The sequence below is a fragment of the Sturnira hondurensis genome, unplaced genomic scaffold (assembly GCF_014824575.4).
Source record: "Sturnira hondurensis isolate 20B ecotype Veracruz unplaced genomic scaffold, ASM1482457v3 Scaffold0020309, whole genome shotgun sequence".
Taxonomy (NCBI): Eukaryota; Metazoa; Chordata; class Mammalia; order Chiroptera; family Phyllostomidae; genus Sturnira; species Sturnira hondurensis.
Genome location: NW_028092940.1, coordinates 1,268,078 through 1,289,479, shown reverse-complemented (window position 1 = coordinate 1,289,479; position 21,402 = coordinate 1,268,078). Strand labels below are relative to the sequence as shown.

At 59.5% G+C, this 21,402-nt stretch overlaps 1 protein-coding gene across 7 annotated transcripts in view; it reads right to left on the bottom strand.

Annotated features, from left to right (window-relative positions):
• Positions 1 to 351: 351 nt before the first annotated feature.
• ACTR3B (actin related protein 3B) overlaps positions 352 to 21,402 on the bottom strand; it is a 44,675-nt gene continuing 23,624 nt past the window's right edge. For 4 of the 7 annotated variants that reach the window (XM_037029493.1, XM_037029497.1, XM_037029498.1 and 1 more), the window contains 8 exons: positions 17,070 to 17,165; positions 16,168 to 16,275; positions 13,317 to 13,460; positions 10,577 to 10,750; positions 8,951 to 9,043; positions 2,088 to 2,213; positions 1,161 to 1,244; positions 352 to 715 (listed from right to left, as the gene is read on the bottom strand). In XM_037029493.1, the coding sequence (XP_036885388.1) occupies positions 620 to 715; positions 1,161 to 1,244; positions 2,088 to 2,213; positions 8,951 to 9,043; positions 10,577 to 10,750; positions 13,317 to 13,460; positions 16,168 to 16,275; positions 17,070 to 17,165 (921 nt within the window). In that variant the 3' untranslated portion in view covers positions 352 to 619. Of the gene's footprint in view, positions 716 to 1,160; positions 1,245 to 2,087; positions 2,214 to 8,950; positions 9,044 to 10,576; positions 10,751 to 13,316; positions 13,461 to 16,167; positions 16,276 to 17,069; positions 17,166 to 17,976; positions 18,049 to 21,402 lie in introns of those variants that run through there. The other 3 variants (XM_037029495.1, XM_037029496.1, XM_037029494.1) reach the window with 3 other exon arrangements.

Genomic DNA, 21,402 nt, shown 5'->3' with positions numbered 1-21,402 from the left:
CGTGATCTGGGGCAGCCCCCACACGGCTCTGTGGTGCCCACGTGTCCCATCTCCCGAGGCCAGTGCAGGCACCTGCCAGCCACCGCGTGGCCGAGTCCCCCCAGCCCTGTCCCTCCGTCCCCCCACCCCAGGTCCAACAGGGCGAGCGTCCCAGGGAGAAACGAGGGGACCAGCCAGTCACACCAAACACCACAAAGCACAAAGTGACAGAAGATACAGACACCCCTCCGTGTCTCCGGTTTGTGACATTTTATTTACAAAAATAGGCCGGAAGGGACAGGGTTTCCAGCCCCACGCTCTCTGCGGGGGGTTATTTTTGCGCCACACATTCCAGGCTGTTTTTCCTAACAATTTTCCAAGTCGCAGTTAAATGCCTTCAGAACTGTGCTCGTCGCTAGAAGCTCGGGTGGAATGCAGGGACGCGAGGGGGCAGGGAGGCCACGGAGGCAGCACGGTGACCGTCGCCAAGCTGGCGCGGGGCGCCTCCCACACTCGGCAACACAGGCCCCTCCTCCACCTTGACACAGAACGCCTCGTTCTCGGGGGCCGCGGGCGTCTCCGGCTCCGAAGGACACTTGCTCACTGACAGGACACGGCTGGACCCAGGTCATGGCCAGCGCTAAGACATGACCCCGAAGACAGGGTTGTGGCGGCAGATGCTGGGCCCGCACTCCTCGTAGTCCTTCTTGGTGTGGCATACCTGGAAGAACTCGGGCTGGGGCGACACACGGGAGGCCGTGAACGCCCCAGGAAGGGAGGGGGGCAGCGACTGCCCACCAGGCGAGCCCCCAGCCAGCCGCCCTTCCTCCAGACCGGGCCCGTATCACGCTGACCACACTGACCCCATCCGGGGCCGGACAGCTCCCTGGCTCCACACCTGCTCGGCCAGCTAAGGGCCAGCTACAGCCTTGCCCTGAATTAGCAACTCGCTACCTGCTCACACAGCGGGGAGGGGACGTCCTAACCACTTGGGACAGTCCCTGGAGCCAGGACCAGTGCAGACGTCCCAGGTTACAAGTAGGGCTCACGACTCCACGTGCACGCTCACCCCTCATCGGCAAGGACACTTGAGAACTCAGACGACGGTGGGACTGTTCAGAGCCACGCCCACCACCCGACCTTCCAGAGACCACACCTGTCCACGGGCAGGGGGCACTCACGGTGGAGGCCAGCATGGAGCCACCGAACCAGACGGCGTAGCGCTGCATGTGGTGCGTGATCACCTGCACCTCCACGGGCCTGGGCTGCAGAGGGAGGGGCCGCGGTCACGCCGGGGAGGACGGGCGTCTCCAACCACCCTGCCGGCCCGGCTGTCCACGTCCAGCCCCCAGCCCCACCACCCAGCCCCCCAGCTCACCCACACCCTGCCCCCAGCCCCAGCCTCAGGCCCCCAGCCCAGGGGGGTACTTTGTCAGAGAACAAAGCAGGCAAGCCAGGGAGGACTTCTCTTCCACACTAAAGGCATTTAAATAAAGAAAAACGTCCAAGCAACTACCCCAGTTCATTTTTTTTAACTGAACAAATTAGATGTTTTAGCCATGTAGCAATAATTCTAAATGACACGAAGTGTCCCAAATATGCGTGAGAAGGGACACTGGCCAACAGTGTGACCAGCAGGTGAGGGCACGTGTGTGCTCCTGGTCACCCCTCGCCAAAGCCCACACCTGCCCCAGAGCCCACGCAGGGTCACTGGCCAAGGTGGGGTTGGCCTGGGAGTGGGCCCCGCCGTGACCCCTGCGCAGGTGGGATGTTTGGGTCCATGAGAACAGCCCCAGAGGACTTCAGCTGTCCTGCCTGGACGGGGGCCCGTCTCCCTGGAGACCAGTCACCACACCCCTGATGTCACAGCACAGAGGGGGTCTGCTGGCAGCCGGGGCCGTGGCGGGGGGCAGGTCACTGCCGCTGCACCGCTGGGCCGACCAGTGTCCCCGACACGCTCAGGACGAGTCGGGCAACCTCGGAAGCCACCGCACAGCGTGGCTGGGGAGGGACTCGACACCGTCTTCCTCCCCGACACACAGACAGCCCCGCTCCTCCGCTCTGGTCAGGGAGAGCGAGCCGAGCCCCCCCCGGGCGCCGGTGCCCACCTTGATTCGGCCGCTGCTGAGCTCTTCGCTGAGTCTCAGCCTGGCATCCACCACCCTCTTCAAGTCCCTCTGGAGGCGGCGTCCGAAGTCCCTGAACATGGTCGAGCCTCCCGAGAGAACGACGTTCTGGAAGACACAAAGCAGAGGGTTTCCTGGGGGGTGCCCGCCCACCCGCCACATCCCGCCTGCCCGATGGCCCGTGCGACCTGCCCACTCGGCCTGAGAAGATGGTCAGCAAGACACAGCCATCAAAGCAGGCTCCTCGCTGGCGGACACGCCCTTCCTCTCAGCCACCCACCCACGGTCACAACCGAGGGAACCAGGGAGCAGCCCCGCCCCGTGTGCCCGCTGCGCACAGCGAGGCAGCCGCACGAGCACCGGGGGGCAAGCGGGCTGTGTGAACCGACGGACTGGCGGTTGTGGCAACTGTCTGCGGCCAGGTGACACTGTGACACCGGACGCTCAGCGTACCCGGCCTTGATGATCACGGGCAAACAGTCGTCCATCCGGCACCAAGCTACGGGCAGGGCAACGCTGGCAGGAGGCGGTTTCAGGTGAGACCCCCCGCTGCCGCGTCCGGTCACCCTCGGACCCCGCTACGGGGCCGCGGCAGAGGCCTGGGCAGGGGCTGGGGGAGCGGGGGCCTCACTAAATCTCCTGCCAGATTTTGGTGGACAAGGGGTTTCCGTTCAGGCTGCAGGATGTTATCTGGGACCATGAAGGGGAGTTAACTATATCCAGACTCACTTTCTCACCAAAACTATCACCGGGAAAACCGGACAGGAGGAAAATGAGGCGTCCTCCAGGGAGCCAGGCGGCCCGAGGGCAGGCTTCCCGGGGGCCCAGCCGTGTGCACAGGGGAGCACACGCCACAGGAACCGACAGGGGACACAGGCCCTCCCCTGGCCCCGGCCATCCTCCGGAGCCAGCCCTGAGCAGAGACGGGGCACCAGCACCCACCCAAACTGGGGTCAGACGCGCAAAATCAGAGACCAGTGGAAATAGAGCCGGGAGGCAAGCAGTCCGCCACTCCCACCGGGGGTCTGCAGAGAGCACCCCGCCTTCGTGGCCGGTCAGCAGGCTGCTTACCACCTGCAACAAGCTCTCCGGTTGCCGAGCTGAAGCGGTCACACCGTCTCAGCCACGGATGAGCCACGGAAGCCACCAGCAAGTGGCCACCAAACTGAACTCACATTTTTTATCACCTTCGAACGTCCCGAGCAGAGTCTTCTTTTCAGGGAGGGTGTGCGGCTCTGAGCTAATCCCTCCCAGGTTGTCTGTCTGTCTGTCAGCCTGTCTGATGGGAGGACCACTGGGGACTGCTTCCGCCCACCTCCTACTCAGAGGAGACACTGTGAAGACCCTGAGACCTTGCACGCTGAGACCCTCCAAGTGGGCGACCCCACCTCAGAAAGAACATCTGACAATAGTCACAGGAGACAGCACCGGTGACGGCGTCTACTGCCAGGACGGGGCGAGGCCCACCCTGCTGTGGCTCCGACGCCACAACCTTGTCTGCTCTCTGAAAGCCATGGGCACGGTGCCGGGACCCCAGGCCGCCGTCCAGTCCACGTTGTGAGGGGCAGGCTTCCCCACAGAGACCGCCCAGCAGCGCCTCTTCCTGGGAAAATGCTGGTCGAGACCTCTCACGTGACATCCTGTCTTAGGATCCAGGTCATGGGTGGTCCTTGGTCATGACCAAGGTCCGGTCACCTCGGAGAAATCTCAGGAACGGCAGGAGAGTGCCGAGTTCCTGACACAGAGCACGGGGCCACCAGACACGGCGGCCCTCACGGGAACACTGGCCTGCGTCACCCTGGTTCCTGGTGCTCATTGGCCGGAAGGTGGGACCTCGGGACCAGGCCCTGGCCCATCGGGAGGCAACCACAAGCCAAACACTATAAGGGTGTTCCCGCCGCCCCTCCCCGTCTCTCGGGCAGGTCCCCGCACCTGGGCTCGCGCTCTCACAACCTGCCCACGTGTCTGAGAACCACGGTTTAAAATGCCCCCACACGTTTCTGAAATGCACCTTGGATTTATAGCTCGTCTCCCGTTATCATCGTGGGAAACCTCACGTCCTCAGGGTAACATTTTGTTTGCCATTCGCTCATTAGGGGCAACTGGACTGTTTCTACTTTTTGGCTACTATGAATGATACTTGTATAAACATTGTGTACACTAAAAAAAAAGTGCCCTTGACACGTGGGTCACTGTGTCCCAGAACAGGCCTCAGACGGCACCCGGTCTCGCGCGCTGACTGCAGTCAGGCTGGCCAGCCGACTGTTTTCTGGGGGAAAGACCGCGGCTGACGTCCCAGGAAGGCCGATTCCAGCCCAGGGGGGTGGGGGCGGTGCACGCAGGGACGGCACCTGTCTGAGGTCAGACGTTTCTAGGGGCGCATTCCCAAAGTGCTGTGTTTAGGGTTTTTTGTTTGTCTGGGGTGTTCTGCTGTTGATTTTTCATTTCCTTTCACCCCCTAAACTTCACAGCAGACGACTGCCCTGGGGCCTCCTTTCCAGGCTCAGAGGGCCCGTCACCTCCGGGTGACCCTGTGGGCCGCCCCCTCCCTCCGATGACTGTCCGAGAGGCGCAGCTGCTTCCCACGGAAAACAGCAAGAACCTCACGACCGGGCTGCTGTCCTCTGAAGGACAGTCTGAAGGGCACGTGCCCCTTCGTGCCTGTATGTGACCTGAACAGGAACGTTGCCACAGCACAGCAGCCCCCAAGGGCCCCCTGTGTGCCCGGCGGTCTCGCAGCTCCCCCCAAAGGGCTTTCTGCTCGGCTCCAACCACCCCAAGCCTGAGAGCAGAGGGCGGTGGGGAGCTCACACCGTGCTCCCCCGGAGGAGACGTGTCCCGGGTCTCAGTGCCGGGACAGCAGGCCTCGTGGGGGAGGACACGCTGGAGCCGAACACGCGTCTCGGGGCCCTGGGCCCTGCTCTGGTCTCCGGAAGCTCGGGGGCATGCAGGCCCTTTCTATGTTTGGACTCAACCTGGGTCTCAGATTTGAAAAGCAGCTAAAGCACTTCAGATAATATTCTTCCAAAGAAAATAATCTTCATGACGGTGACGTAGGCAAAAGTTTCTTTGTTAAGACCTAAGAACCACAAACCATAAAAAGTAAAAATTGCTTTAATTTATACCAGCTGAAAAATAGTAAGGTAAAAAACCTGTAATAATTGCCCTGGCTGGTGTAGCTCAGTGGATTGAGCGCAGGCTGCGAACCACACGATCGCGGTTCGATTCCCAGTCAGGGCACATGCCTGGGTTGCAGGCCAGTTCCTGGCAGGGGACTCATGAGAGGCAACCATACATTGATATTTCTCTCCCTCTCTCCTTCCCTTCTTCTCTAAAAATAAGTAAATAAAATATTTTTTTTAAAAACCTGTAATAAATAGGTACAATAAGGTAAAAACCCATGAATCTGAGAAATTTTTCTCCTAAGTGACCTACGGCAACTTGGTCAATTACACCCTGGCTGCAAAATTAAAACCTTCATCTCTTCCTACCTGACCCCCCCACCCCACAATTTCTGGTCCTCTCTACCTCCCCATGTGTGGCCAAATGGTGCTCTCAGCTTCATGTGTCCAGGTCACAGAAAGCGCCCCCCGCCCCCGCCCAGGCAGAACTGGCCTGCTCACCCAACAGGGATGTGAAATTTAGGACTCCCACGTGGTGGAGCGGGTGATGGGCGCTGTGCCCTGTGAGCGGGGCCTGCAGAAGCCACACCTTCTTCTTCCTCTCTCCCGACCTCTGCACCTCCCCTCACAAGTAACGTAGAGGCCAAGCACTCACTGTAACAGTTACTGTTTTCTTTCCCCCTTGTTATATGATTTTATTATTTATTTTTAGAGAGGGGGGGAGAAAGAGAGGGAGAGAAACAGCAATTGGTTGCCTCTCATGAGCCTCCGACTGGGACCTGGCCTGAAACCCAGGTCTGGGCCGTGACTGGGAATAGAACCGGACAACACCTTGCAGGACAACACCCGGCCCACTGAGCCACACCAGTCAGGGCTCCCGCTTATTTCTGACTGGGAAGGTAACTCCACACTGGACATCACCTTTAAACCTACTTCAAGGTTAAAACGCGCCTCTAGTTGAACACACAGCCAAGGCCGTGTGGGGTCTGGTGACGTCGGCTCCCGTAGTGATGCGGATTTAAGAGGACACCGTTCCCTGGGCACGCATCGCAGTGACCGCCCAGCAACCTCCAAACACCTTTCGATTCCCTCGCATGAGTCACATGCGTGAGACGACAGACGTGCCCTTGACCGTATCCCGGCTGAGCAAGGAGGGCTCGCTCTGCGTTTAGCAAGTACTTCCTGTCCTGCTGGGATGAACCACCTCCAGAAAAACAAGGGCGGGGCTGGAGAAAACCCTGCTCCGGGCCCGGGGTTGCGTGCGGCCCGCTACTGACACCTCGCAGATCCTGACCCCTGACCCCTGCCCCGAGCTGCTGCCTCCGGGTCTCGGCTGGTCTTCAACCTGGACCTCGCCTGCTCTCTGCTGCAGAAATTTCAGTGACAGCACTTTGCTCACTTCCCGCAGCTCGGGGTTACGGACACCACCCTGACTGTGCTCCCGGACTGGGGTCCCAGTTGGTCACTGCAGCCTCTGCAACGTCCTAGGGAAACCCCGGGGCCGCAGAAGTCGTCAGCCCGAGAGGGAACACGGCGGAAAGGCGCCCTCTGCTCCAGCACTCCACACACTCGCCTGCGGCCCAAGTCTCCTGAAGACACACCCCCGCACACACACCACAGGTGACATGCAGGGATGAGCCCTCCCGGGGAGGAGGGGCCGGCTGTGGGGTGAGGTCCCTCAAATCAGCCACTGACAATGAGAACCAACGATGCTTCCGACAGCGGCTCAGAGCTGCCTTCTGATGCCTGACCCACGAGGGTTTCGAGGGAAGTTGGCGATCAAAAGGGGGTCACGGAAAAAAGAATGTAAACGAAGCCACTTCAAAAGGGAGCTGGAGCTGCCGCCCCAGAGGGACTGCCCTCTGGCCCTTGGATGTCAACACGGACGGAGAGACCTTGGCACGGCCCCAAGCAGCCATGCACCCCAAAGAGCTGCCTGCGAGGACAATGACAATGCAGACAGACATCATGACGACCGGGCTGAATGCCACCAGCCTGAAAACGAAAACCACTGGTTAGAAGTGGTGTCACTGGGTCATTTACCTGCCCCGACAGCAATGCCGTCCTGCCATGGGTGTCCCTATCCCCTTCCCTGTCTCCCAGACACCCCGCGCCTTTGTCAACATTGTTTGGGCTTCTGCCCACATCAGTTGCGCTCCTAGCAACACCGGAGAGAGAACACCTGTCCTGAGACGTGAGCCCGAGAGGAAGTGCCCGGGAACCTCAGGGCTGGCCCGAGACGGCTGCTGGTCACAGGGACGGGACAGCTGGGACACGGCCTCACAGGGGCTGTCCGCACGGCCTCGCCCTCCACGGCCCTAGCCTGCCTGCTGCCTACCCCCTCACCGAGACCTGAGCTGCTGGAAGCCCGACAAGGGGGACCGCCCCGCGCTACACATGTCAAATGTTGGGGGTCGGTGCCCACACTGAACAAGGGCCAGTCCCCACACTCAGTCCCGACAGAGGCAGGCGGACAAAAAGCACGGTGACCCCCTGCTGGTTGTTCCTCTGGAGAACCCCCCTCTCCGCCTGCCCCTGAGAATCTGAGCTCCCTGCGGTGGATGGGAGGGCCGCAGTGGGCATCTGGGTGGGGAGAATGGGCACTGAGAAGTGCTGGCAGCTGCAAAAACGTCAGGTGCCGCCGAGCAAAGGAACGCAGTCGGTAACAGGGTAATAACGGCGCGCGGGGTCGGACGGGCACCAGATTTGTGGGGGTGACCACTCACGTTTAATCACGTCCATCAGTAATAACTGAAAAGTAAAAAATCATTCAAAGTCAAAGAAAGATTAAAGGGGAAAAAAGAGCATGTACATTTACTGAAAAAGTGGAAGAATTGACATTCCCAGAAAAGAGGTTTTAGCATTGATCATGCAGGACCTCTCCTTCTATACACACACAAGCTCTATTTTTACATAAAGTGAAATACAGTGTGTAAGGTTTACAAACTGCTTTCTCACTCAGCCATACATCCCGCTACCTCCCCATGTGAATCTACCCTGATTTAGCTCTTTTTGAAGGCTGCATAGTACTCCCCCTGGCAGAGGAATGGGCACATCAAGCCTTCTTCCCCGAGCCCCATCCCCCACGCTCTGAAACGCCTGGGCCTGAGCGCGCTGAGCGAGGGGGGCGCGGTGCTGACACGGGGCTGAGAGCCTGACCCCTCACGCCCGGGCACTGACGCGTCCCGGGTGAAGGGAGGCTGTCTGACCGGGCCGTCCTGCTCTCACTGTCTGACCATCAGCAATACCCTTTCACCCTGTAATCACACGGACTGGCAGGTTCTCAAGTCTCGAAAAGGAATTTAGGGAAGAAACGTGCGGGGAGCCCTTCCCCTGGGCTGCCCCAGGCCAGGCTCTCGAGCGCCCTACAGCACAGTGTGGGCGCCCACAGGACCGGTGGGGAGCATGCGCGCGGGCAGACCACGTGTATCTTCCCCACAAGTATATGGCCGGCCTGGTCTGAGTTAAAGTACAGCAGGCCAGCTGAGGGTGAGCGACAGCACAGACCCGAATTCGTCCAGTTCGCCACGTCCTACCCACACGCATGCAAGGCTGCCGCACTCCAGGAGAAGCCCCTGCCCTTACATGGGCCCTTAGCAGGTCCTCGGAGACAGGAGGGACGGGGGGACGCTGCAGGTCGAGGTTCTCAGCCTGTCCTAAGGGTGCTGGGCCGCTGACGGTGGAACGAGCCCCGGGCACCCTGCCCGGGCAGGCGGCTCCTACCTTGTACAGCGGACGACGCACATCAATGGGGCAGTTCTGGATGACTTCGTCCACGACGTCCGAGATGGACTCCATGAAATCGGGGTTGGCAAACTGCGTTTTATGAAGATACAAGAGGAACATTACACATTTCCCTCACTAGGAAGAAACAAAAATACTTTTCGAAAGGTGTCTTTAACAAGTACAGAATTGACTCTACCTTTGAACACACCACGTGGGAACAAGCAGTAGGTCGGACGCGGCTCGCAGGACTGCGTGTGCAGGCCGGCAATGCCGTGTGCCCGAGACGGAGGGAGGGAAACTGCCCAACACGCCCCCCGTCACACACACAGTGAGACGCACTGATGAGAGCGCGCCCAAGCGTGTGCGCAACCCGTGTGAGAGCATGAGCAGCACTGTGAGTGTGCAATGGGCACATCAGTTACAACAGTAATTCATGAAAAAATGAGCCAGGATTCACAAAAAGAAACACAGTCAGTGAAAGGTCACTGCGTGGCGCCTTTAGGATGGAGCGACGTCACATTCCCGTCGCTGAGGGAACGGCCTTAGTCCCCGAAGTCATGTGAGCTACAGCGTGAGTAGTCCCGCCTGTCACACCGAAACACATCCTGAAGCCAAGGGGGGCTTTGACGCACACGAGCGCTGAGGGAGGAGGGGCTGGCACCCTGCTGCTTGCCAGCCGCCCCCCGGACACGGCCAGCTGACGTCTACGCCAGATCAGCATGGTCCAGGGCATGGGTGGACGAGCAGGACCCTGTGGGGTGACAGCGACGTGCACCTGCGGTGCCATGTCCCCGCCCAGAGCAGCCCCGTGTCCATCCACAACGAGGCAGAGGCCGCAACCTGCATGTTGAACACAATCTGAACCAGGCAGCAGGACACACCACACTCTTCTAACACTCATTTTACTCAGCCCTGGCTGACGTGGCTCAGCGGACTGAGCGCCGGCCCACAAACCAAAGGGTCGCCTGTTTGATTCCCAGTCAGGGCGCATGTGTCTGGGTTGTGCACCAGGTCCCCAGTCGGAAGCCCAGGAGAGGCAACCACACATTGATGTTTCTCTCCCTCTCTTTCTCTGAAAATAATTTTTTTAATGCCTTCTACTTAAACCTTAATCACTGTGTCTATGAAAGTAACAGTCGTCATTTGTGACTGCCCTCTAAAATGGTGACAGCTGTGACCATCACGGAGCAGCTCACAGTGGGAAGGCCGTGGACGGAAGGTGTAGCCGCGGTGACTGGTGGCTGGGGCACAGCAGGCAGGGTGCAGGTGAGAAGCCGGCATCGGGGAAAGGTCATGCTGCCCCTTTACGCAGGGGGGACCTGCACTCAGCCCCCAAGGTGGGCTCGTCATCATGTCAGTGTGCAGTTCCCCCCAATCTCACGCCCTCCAACTGCCGTCCGTGGTCAGACCTGTCACTCACTGCACACGAGTAAGCGAGGCTACGGAGAAGCAAAGGGGACCACCCGGTCCGGCGGACGGGCCACATGGAGACGTGCGTGCAGCTGCTGTGCTCACTCAGAGGCATCCACTCACTTGGGGCCTGGGATCTGACGTCACCCACACGAGGCGGCAGCACCGCCCCACACACACCGCCCTCCACACTCTCCAGGGGCAGGGCCTCACCTCCGGGTGGAAGAAGATCTCGGGGCCCAGGAACCGCTCGTAGCCGACATCGACGACGAACTGCTTCTGGTTGATGGCGTTGATGCCCGTGTACTGCTTGATCCACCGCCGGGGGTCCACGTCGTACTTGGCAAACTCTTTGACGATATCAGGGCAAATGTAACAGTATTTCTCCTGCATACACACACACACAGAGGCACCGGGCATGAGCGACCAACCCAGAGCCTCCTCCGACAGATGACCGTGACCCCAAGCCTTAAACAGCCCCGACTGGAGATGCCCACACCCCCCAACTCTGGCATGGACACGCCCTCGGGCCCCGCGGTCTCGTCTTGCACAGGAGACAGGACCACACTTCCATTTCAGGCACGTACAGCTGCTCTCTTCGCAACTCAGCCGTTAGTCTCAGCTTCACTGCATCAAACGTGCTGACATGTTATCTGAAATAACATCCCAAAGCACCTACAAAGTATCCTGTCTCCATCTCCTCTTCCTTATTCCCATCGGCCCCCACAGGGCGCTTGCCTCGGGGACACCCTGCGCAGCAGACCTCCTGATGCCCACCGACCAGTCGGCCAGCTGTCCACCTCCCGTGCAGTCCAGCCCGGCGTGGTCCTCGGCCCCACGGCAGAATGTACTGTGCGCCAAGGCACATGGGGAGCACAAGTCACAGCGCCCACTGCCCCCTACCCTGGAGCACACCCCTGGCTGGGAGTCCCTAATACCTAAACAGGTGACACGGCAGGTTACAGGGTGGTAGGAGCCATGGAAACACGGCAAGGCGGCCTCGGCGGCCTGGAGTCCGCCGCTGCCACTGCGGGAGAACGTGCCCGCGGCTCTCCGCGGACCACCCGGCGTGCCTCTCCTCTGCACCTGTGGGTGCTCAACTGGGGTCCCCGGGTGGATTGTCTGTCCTCAGAGCTAACCTCGGCAAAGCCGCAGGTGGCACCTGAGTACCAGCTTCGGGAGCCAGCCTCCCGTGGGCAGACGTGCGGAGCCTGGGACGGCCTGGCTGCGGGCTCTGCAGGGTGATCCACAGCCGCCGGGCCGGCCCTGCTCCCTGTGCCTATGGAGCCCCCACCGCAGGGTCGGGCACGTTTTGGAAGGGCCTCTGAAGGTGTTCTCATGACGTGAACTTGGAAGCCCTCAGCATCCCTGAACCATATGCTAATGCCACCCGTTACACCCACGGGATTCTAAGACTGGCGGGCGGGTTTGCTACACGGCGCTGGGCCCTCTGACGGCAGAGAGGGTGCGCCCGTGGAGACCACGAAAACCCACCAGGCTGCAGACAGACTGCCACGTCACCCCCAGAGGCCTGGTCAGTTCTTAGGGTGGCGCAGCCGGCTGAGTGCGGGCAGGAGAGGCTGTGGGGAAACCGGGTGCAGTGCTGGGTTGGTGTCCAGGGCGGTGGGGGCCTCCGTCCACGCAGCCTCGGGCCTGCCCATGGCCCGGGGCACAGCCGAGGCAGGGACACAGGAGGGGCAGCCCTCCACTCCTCCCAGCGCCTCTTCCTTTACGGAAAGAGGCGAGGCAAGGGCAAGCCACTGGGCTGACAGCCCGCGCCCGCAGGGCCAGCGCAGCTCTCTGGGGGGCCTCGTGAAAGGAGTCCCTCACACCCGACCTCACGGCCTGGGTGGGCCAGTTCCGAGCTCAGGGTCCACAGCAGACCCCAGAGAGCCAGGGAGAAAAGTAAATGCCACCACGAGGACCAGAGAGCAGCCCCAGCAGTCATCACACTCGGGAACCTTTACTGAAACTGGGGCACTGACAGCCACCAGCTCAGCCCCCGAGTGCCAGGAAAAGGTGTTCAGTTCTGATTCACGTCTGTGTCAGGTCTGGGGGGCACAGGAGTCTGGGTCCCACATCCAAACTGTCCATCATCGAAGAAAGGCAAGGGAAGGAAGAGGGGAATCCTGCAAGCATTTAGTCGAAAAAGAAAGTCTGATGATACGTCTGAAAACTTTCCCAGCTGGGAAGGGCAGCTCCGAACTGCAGGGGGCGCTCACGCTCAGGTCCGCTCTGAAATCCTGGAGCGAGCAGAGTCCTCCTCTCCTGACGCACAAAACCATGACCCTGGCGTGACTGAGACCCTCGAATTCCGACCCAAAACAGGAACAGCCGGCCCTGCCTCTGCAGCGCCGAGGCTCCCCTGGAAGGGTCTGTCACCTGCGACGTGCACGGGGACATGGACCGACCGGTGCAGCGGACATGCGAGTGGGCACCGAGGGCCCCTCCCGTCACATCACCTCAACGGTGGGGCTCCCTGCACCCGTCCGGCGCGGTGACTGGAGTCGGAAACCACAGGCGGGTGTGTCGGACGGTCCTGGGTGCTGGACCGTACACTGTCCTGCGTGGCAGGTTTCGGGGAGCAGCCCTGCACAGCGGGGACGGGGAAGGAGAGTGGCACTGGCCGTGCCCAGGGCTCCCAGTGTGGTGCCTGCTGGGCCGCTCACTCCTGTCCCAGAAACAGGCCTCGGGGCGGGGGTCATGGAAGGCAACTCAGCTGACCCGAGGGTCTGTCTAGGAGGCCCGTCCCCTGGGGCTGCACACGAGCCCGGGGCTCCGTCGGTTCCCGGCCGCCCGGCACTGGCCTGAGTGCTCAGTCTTCACCCCCGCACGGAACACGGGCGGTAAACAGAGCAAGACCCACCCTCGCAGGACGGGAGGGGAAGGAAGGGGGCAGCAGCTGACACCAAGGCTCTCGCGCCCCAAAGCGCCCGTTGCCCACCCGTTTTACCTTAATGGCTTTGGCGGTCTCCAGGGACTGCTCGGGAGGGATCCCCACCTCCCTCTCCCTGAGCAGCTGCTGGATGAAGTAGGTGACGTCTCTGCCCGCGATGGGGATGTGTTTGATGCAGCTCCCGATGACGTAGCCCTCTGCCTGCGGGACAGGGGGCAGGGCTGTGTGAGCGGCCCCCCCGGGCCCCCGGCTGCCCCTCCCAGCACTGACACATGTCTACCTCTGCCTGCGGGACAGGGGGCAGGGCTGTGTGAGCGGCCCGCCGGGCCCCAGCTGCCCCTCGCAGCACAGACACACGTCTACCTCTGCCTGCGGGACAGGGGGCAGGGCTGTGTGAGCGGCCCGCCGGGCCCCCAGCTGCCCCTTGAGGCCCCGACACAATTCTACTGGGCCCCACACGGCACAGCGTTCGCCACCCCTCCCGCGGGACCTGACCTCTACCCGGGCAACAGAAGCGGTGCCTTCGTCAGGAAGGAGCCGAGGAAAAGCACAGGGGACAGCTCCTCTCCCGAAAGCGACACCAGTGTCAGAACCATGAACCCCATCTCTTCATTCCTCAACCACAGGGAAGAGTTCTGTGTACACACTGCTCACCCACTGTAAATGTGCTTTTACTTAAAAGCCGACAATGGATTACGTTAGCACCCCTTCAACTCCAGCGACCTGGATTCAAACTCCAGTGGCACCCTTATGGGCTGAGTGGCCGGGAAGAGTCTGACGTGCTTCATCCAGCCCAGTGCCTGCCTGTGTCCGCAACAGCTGACTGGAATCGCCCCAGCACCGGTCAGGGGTGATTCCAGTCAGCTCACCCACCACGACAGAGACCAGCGCTGGTCACACTTCGGGCCCTCCCCCTGGGCCACCTTCTCGAGCCGGGAGGCAGGAGCTGGGTGCTGCCCAGCACCCACAGGGCTGAGACAAGGGCTCACAAGCCCCGGCTCGGCCGGAGGCCCCTCGCTAACCTTCCTGAGGGCGCAGCTGGCCAGGAAGCCGCAGGCTCCCGGGGACTGGCAGTGGGAGGGGATGGCTCCCACCAGTGTCAGCAGACAGAGCAGTGACACCCCTGACTCCACAGAACAGCACTGGCCTCGGTGCCCCGTGCCCGGTTCGACGGGGGGCGCGGCAGAGAACTGCTGACCTCGTTTCACGGACGGAGGGGTCCTGTGGCTCTGACCCCGGCTACGGTCACACTGAGTTTCAAGGACATGTCACTGCACCCCTCTGTTCCTGTCTGAGGTACTGAACAGCTAAGAGCAAGAGCAGATTGGGCTTTTCCCCGGGGTCTGAGCTGTTTGTAAAACACTTTCAGTGGGAGGTAACACACACGTGCAGATTAGTGACACAGTGGAGACCAACTTACAGCCGTCAGACAACACACAATGCCCAACCTCAGGGCGGTGCCGGGAGGCGCCAGGTGATGGGAACACAGCGGTGGACGGCGCTGCTCACTCACAGCTGCGCCACTCGCCCAGGAAAGCGCCCAGGAAAGGCCCAGCTCTGCCACCACCACCGGGTTGCAGTTCTCTCGGTGAGCCACTGGGTCACTTTATTTTCTCCTTTGCATTTCTCTGTCTTACCCAAATTTTGTGCAACAAAGGTAATTTTTTCTTTTTCAGGAAAAAAACGAACTACGACTTTCCCCGTGGGCCTGTACACCAGGGAAAACTCTGTTCCGTTCTTCCCCTCGGCCGGGGACCCGAGAGAGGAGGCAGCAGGGTCCACGGTGCAGGGGGGGGGGCCGGGAGCTGCTCTGGGCTGAGCGGAAAGCCTCGGGGAGAGGTGGGCCCAGCGCCTCCAGTCGGTGTCGCCAGCCAAGCGCGGTGGCACTAACCCTTCTCAGTGACACACAGCAGGAGCGAGGGTCTGAGACGGGGCAGGAGCTCCGAGCACAGGGGACGCTGCGAGGGCGTCTGGAGTCCTGCGGGTCCCTCCAGGACCTGAGAAGCGCAGCCCAGGGCCGCCTGGCTGGGGTCAAGGGGCGGGGAGAGACCGGACTCCACCCCCACTATCCGCCCCCTCCGGGAGCTCCGGCCTCTAAGGAGGTGAGGCATCAGCAGTGCGCTGCTCCTCCAAGTCCTGACGTGAGACGGTGACTTTTCCCAATGAAAGCAAATGAACTGTTTAAGGGAAGGCGGCCTCCACGCACTGCCCCCGCGGACACAGCGCCGTGACCCTGAGTGTGGGCGGGGCTGCCTCTGGGGGCGGGGCTGCCTCCCCGCCCCATGCCCCCGCCCCCTGCCCTCTCTTCCAACCTTGTCCATTTACTTTCACAAAACCAACTTTAAACAATCCACTTAAATAGCTTATTGGGCCAAAAAAAAGAAATAAAGAAAAAGCCCCAATTAGGAGTCACTTCTCTATCCTTTTGGAGCGTAAACCTGAAGCGCGACCTCGCAGAGGACCTTCGAGTCCAAGTCTTTCTTGCCTCCTAAACTCGTCCCCAAACTGCAGCGGCCACGTCTATGAGGCAGGAGGTAGGCAAAGCCACCACCTCTTGTCACAGAGGGAGGTAACCCTCGCAGTGGTCGCGCGCAGGCCCTGAAATGGAAGGGGGGCGGGGCAGGCCCCTCCCCAGCGGTAGAACCAGCGACTGCGACACCGACACCAGGGCGAGGCCCCTCCCCCACTGCGGGGCTGCCCCTGCGGATTCAGAAGCGCCACGCCACGGGCGCGGGCGTCCTCTCCCTCCCCACGCACCCGGTTTAAAAACCCTCATCTCCTCCTCCGCGTAGGGCTGCAACTTCTCAGGTGGCGGTTTAACTACCGAGCAGGTTTTCGCCTCCGACGTGCCCCTCACCGCCCGCCAGGTGAGTCCCTTGGAGAGGGAGGCCCCGCCCAGCCCGCTTACCACTGGGATGGCGTGGGTGACGCCGTCGCCGCTGTCGATGATGATCCCGGTGAGCGTGCGCTCGCCCACCTGCCGCGACGTCCAGGAGGCCGCCAGGGCCAGCACCGCCTGCTCCGGAGAAGGACCGTGAGCACGCGGCGCCCTTCTGCGGGGTCTGCACGCTGCTCCTCTGGTTCGAGCGGTAAGGTCCTTCTTGCCAAATAAGCCTGAATGATTCTCGACACCCCCCCCCCCCAATTCAAACCCAGAATGGGACCAGGAACATGCAAATCGTCTATATTTAAACTGGAGGGCTCGTTTTTAATGAAATAAAAACGAGAAAAGAAAAGCCAGGGAGAAAAGCCAGGGAGACAGGGTTTTTGTTTTTGGTATGGAACCGGGAGAAGGACTTCTAAACCCCGGTCCCCAGGGGGTCCACGGGTTGCAGGAAGGACGCACGTGGGGTCTGTGAGAGCCGGCTCCCAGCCTCACCCCAGAAAGTCCACGCCAGTGGGGCTTGGACACTGTCCTCGACCAGGGCCACACTGCCCCCCAGGGACACAGGGAAATGCCCAGTGCCATATTCTGTCACACTTCTGGGGGCGGAGGCCGGTGGTGGCGCTTCCCCTGGTGAGACAAGGCCAGAGATGCTGCTCAGCCCCTGCAACGCGCAGGAGGCCCGGCCTCAAAGACCTGCCCAGACCAAAGCGCTGGGACCGGAAAACCTCCGTCCGAGGTGAACGGGAGGGGTGTGTGAGAGTGTGCGTATGTGTGCATGTGTGTGCGTGTGTGTGCGCTGAGGGAGTGGAAGAGGGAAAAAAGCACAGCAGCGTCATACAACACGGCACTCCCGGACTCAGCATTGGGCCCACCACTGGCCAGTGACGGCCCCGTGGGAACGAGAAAAGCCACCTGGCTCTTACCTGCACTGCAATGTAGAGTCCCGGCACATTAAATGATTCGAACATGATTTCTGCGAGATACTCTCGGTTTTCTGGCGTATTCAGTGGAGGTTCTGTCTGTAAGAAAGCAGTCACTGTATTTAGTGCCCACCCAGACTTCATGGGGTCACATCAGAGCCATCAAGCTGACCCAGAAGCAGGTGAATGAGGACACCGTACAGGGCGCAGACCGGAGCGGCCCATGGCAGAAACCCGGCTGTTCTGCGGACCCTGCTGCTCCCAGGGACCACCCCACACCAAGGACGAGTTTCAGAAGAGAAAACTCCGGCTTTGGTGACTGAGCGCATGGGACTGGACAGACCTGCAGCGAGTCGCCAGGGGCAACGGAAACTCCACCAAGACCAGGGAGGGCACCGAGAGACCCCCAGTGGCTTCGGATCGCAGGGACACGGGAGAGAGTGCCCCAGAGGCAGAGGCAGAGGCGGCCCTCGCCCGGAGCAGGAAGAGTGGTCTGGGCAGACCGGCGGCAGCGCAGGAGCGAGGCCCGACGGACGTCCCCGCCGATGGCAGCAGAATGCCCAGCAGAGGCAGCTCCCCCCAGACTGTGCCCTGTGCCTCCGCCCCGCCCCTCCCCCAGCGAAGGTCACACACACAGGCAGTCCCAGAACTCCCCTCATTCAAAGATGAGGAAAGAACACACAGAAAGTAGCCGAAGGCCATGGAAAAGGCTAAAGAGAAAGAGGGAGGAGAGGAAAGTCGTAGGAAAAACGAATGGCAGATGGGAGACCCAGGAAAATATAAAAGCAAAGCAGATAAAAATCACAGCCAAAGACATTTCAAAAACTGCGAACATCTATTTTAAAATCATAGCCATTACCAAATGGGAGGAAGTATCAGGGTTAAAGGAAGATAAAAAGAATAAATAAACCTGCTCTTTGTCATTCAGCAGTATGCTGTGAATTTTTCCATGTCAGTAAGTATGGGCATACATCACATTTTAAAGCTGCAAAAAAAAAAAAAAAGAAAAAGAATAAGTAAAAATTCTGAGGGCCTTTTGGGGGGAAAGAAGGCTCACATCACCCTCTGCTATGGACTGAGCTACGTGCCCAGAATTCCTGATGAACCCCAAATCCGAGCGTGGCTGTGTTTGGAGACCTACAGGACCAATGCCTTTATTAGGAAGAGACACTAAGGTGCTCTCGCCCGCCCACGAGCGGAGGAAAAAGGCCACGCGAGGACGCGGGAGAAGGCACCATCCTCAGGACAGCCCGGAAGACAGGCCTCCCCAGACACCAGCCCTCACCACCCCGACCCAGGACCTAAGGCCTGGAGAACAGCGAGAAGACACTCGTCTGCTGTTGGGGCGCCCCCGCCGGCGGGACTCTGTCACTGCAGCTCACGGCGGGGAAAGGTGTGGCCAGCGGCACCGTCAGCGCACCCCCGTTTACACCGTTGACACCGACGCGCAGGGCGCACTTACAGCCTTCACAGCTGGGAGGTGGGGCCCACACTCCCCATCTGACCGTGCTGTCCACCCTGCGCGGTGCAAAAGCAAGTGTGTTTCAGCATGGGGGATCCCGGCCCCTGAGCCCCGCACGACTTCACCGTTGGAAGGAAAACGCCCAACAAGAAGGCAGAAGGCCCAGCTGAAGGCGCGCCATGAGCTGCAGACATGAGACCAAAGGTTTTCCGTCCTGGGAGTCACGGCTGCGGCAGAGCAGGTACACATCCAATTAAAACAGGAGAGAAGTTTCCAAGTGAGGGATGCAGGCAGAAAGGGGAGAACGCAGACACTGATGTCCTCTCATGGGGGAATCAAAAGATACCGTTTCAGACTGGTAAGTGTCAGGGGCATGAACCTACAGAGAGCTAGCTGCCAAGGCCAATGATAGAGTAAGTTCAGTAATAAAGTCAACCACAAGCAGGTGGCAGAGGCCAGGGAGACGGGGCTGAAACTGTGGGCGTGTGCCCACCTCGTCACGCACCACGGCAGGAAGTAATCACCCTGAACACACACGGGGCGAGTGTATCACATGAACTAAGCAAATACAGGGTGAAATGGTTAGGAAGGACACACACCCGACACAAAGCAAGAGAAGACCGAGCCTGAGTGTAAAACAGTAACATGTAGATGAAAACACACTGAAAACAGAGCCTCACAGAGTACAGCGGCAGACCAGGTGGTCACCGTGCCCGCTGGACCCGCGGGGCTAAGGTGAGCTCTGAGGCCAAGCAGCCGGGCCGAGCCCGGCCCAGATTTCCCTCAGTTTGGGAGGTGATTCCCCTGTCCAGCCACGTGGAGCCCCTGCCTCGAAGGGCCAGGGAGGTGGAAGGAGTCCGAGTGCTTCCAGCAGCACTGGGCGCGAGGGGGGGCTCAGGGGGAGAAGCTCGTTAGTGCAGAAAGCACCCTCAAATCCAAGGGAGAAACTCGCCAAACGACACCCATGGGCGGGAGACCCGCCCGAGACCGGCCCGAGACCGGGCGCCCCAGAGAGAGAGGCTAAGTCAGCGTCCGGGGAAGGGCGACAGCACCAGGTCAGGAGCGACCTGGGAGCCCATCCTTTGGGAACTGGTTAAAGTGTGCCACACCCACAAAACACAGTACCCCGTGTTACTTTAAAAGGGTGAGCCCCAGCCCTGGCTGGTGCGGCTCAGGGGACTGAGCGCCACACTACGCAGGTTCGCCAGTTCAGCTCCGTCAGGGCCAGGTCCCCAGTAGGGGGCGTGCGAGAGGCAACCACTCCTTGATGTTTCTCTTCCCCTCTCCCTTCCTTCCCCTCTAAAAATAAAAATAATAAATAAATAAATAAATAAATAAATAAAATGGGTGAGCGCCACATATGCTGATATGGAAAAGTCTCTATGATACACTGTTAAATAAGAGAAAGGTGTCTCCATACTGCAAACATCCTTAAATATTATGTACTGCTAATTTTATTAATAAAATCTTTTTAAATACGAGGTGTGGGGGAGGGGCAGTGAGTGTACAGTTTCGGTTTTTCAGGATGGAAAAGCCCTAGACACCTGTCACACAGCCATGCAAATGCAGTTACCACTGAGCCTAAAAGTGGTTAGAAGACAAACCTCCTATTATGCTTCTATCAAGCTTTCTAATTATTTTAAATAAAAAGTCAGTGTGTTCAGCAGTGTGTATAGTTTGCACACACTATAAAAAAGCAAACGCATAATCCATGTGCCGCACACAGTTCGCTGCTCTGCGGAGACAAAGCCCAAAATGGCGCAGCGCTGGGACCAGGCAGGAGGGAAGCCCCGTGCCCCGGGGACGGGTCCCCACCTGCTGGACGCTGTGCTGTGTAGGTGCTTGCTACGGCAAACAAGCAGACCCGCCTGCCCACCAGCACCGTAATCAGTATGTCGCCTGGATGGGCGAGAGAAAGCAGTCTTAAAGCATGGGAGAGAGGTAATGAAGTCACACTCAAAAGCGGATGTGAATAGGGACCTCAAAGTCACCCGGCAACACCTGGCCTACTTTAACGTGCCTCCTCAGGGGTTCAGAGTAACACCTGCCGTGTACCTGTAATGCCCAGCACCTGGTTCTCACTCTCAATGTTGGACATTATTATTTCAGATTTCTCTCATTTAAAGCATGGAAGTTAATAGCTGTAGGTTCTACCAGTACTGGTCACAGTATGTCTCCTAAGGTCCCTCCCCGCAGCCTGACAAACAGGACTGATAAATCCCATCTCTGGGACGGTGGTGGGATGAAATGAGTGAGTGAACACATGTACACACGGGGGAGGGGCAGGCACACAGCAAATGCCCGATGGCCGTCAGCTGTAATTATCTGCAGTGAATCACGCACCAGAAGTAACAGCCTGTGTCACAGCAACGAGAAAAGCAGTAGGATGACAACATGCACAAGAGCACAGACATGAACAGGCAATTGGCAAGAGGAAATTCAACTAACAAGCCAGTGAACAAATGCTGAAGGTCAAAGTCATCAAAAGTGCAAATGAGACAAGACCCAATGCTAACAAGAGCACAAGTAAGGAGGGCCTCCAGGGGGGCCGGGGGGCCCGAGGGGTATACCATTTATTAAAATGGTATAGCCATTTTAATAAAGACGATTAAAGAAATAGGCAACATTTTTGGTGTATTATGCTTTATTATGTCAAGAAAGGTAAAAATGCAGCTGAAACTCAAAAAAAGTGTGTGCGATATATGGAGAAGGCGCAGTGACTGATCCAAGGTGTCAAAAGTGGTTTGCGAAGGTTCTCGGTCCTGTTGACATTGTGTCCAAATAATCCTCTGCTGTGGGCTGTCCTATGCACTGGAAGGTGTTCAGCAGCCCCCCTGGCCTCGGCCCACTAGGAGCCAACAGCTGGCGATGCCG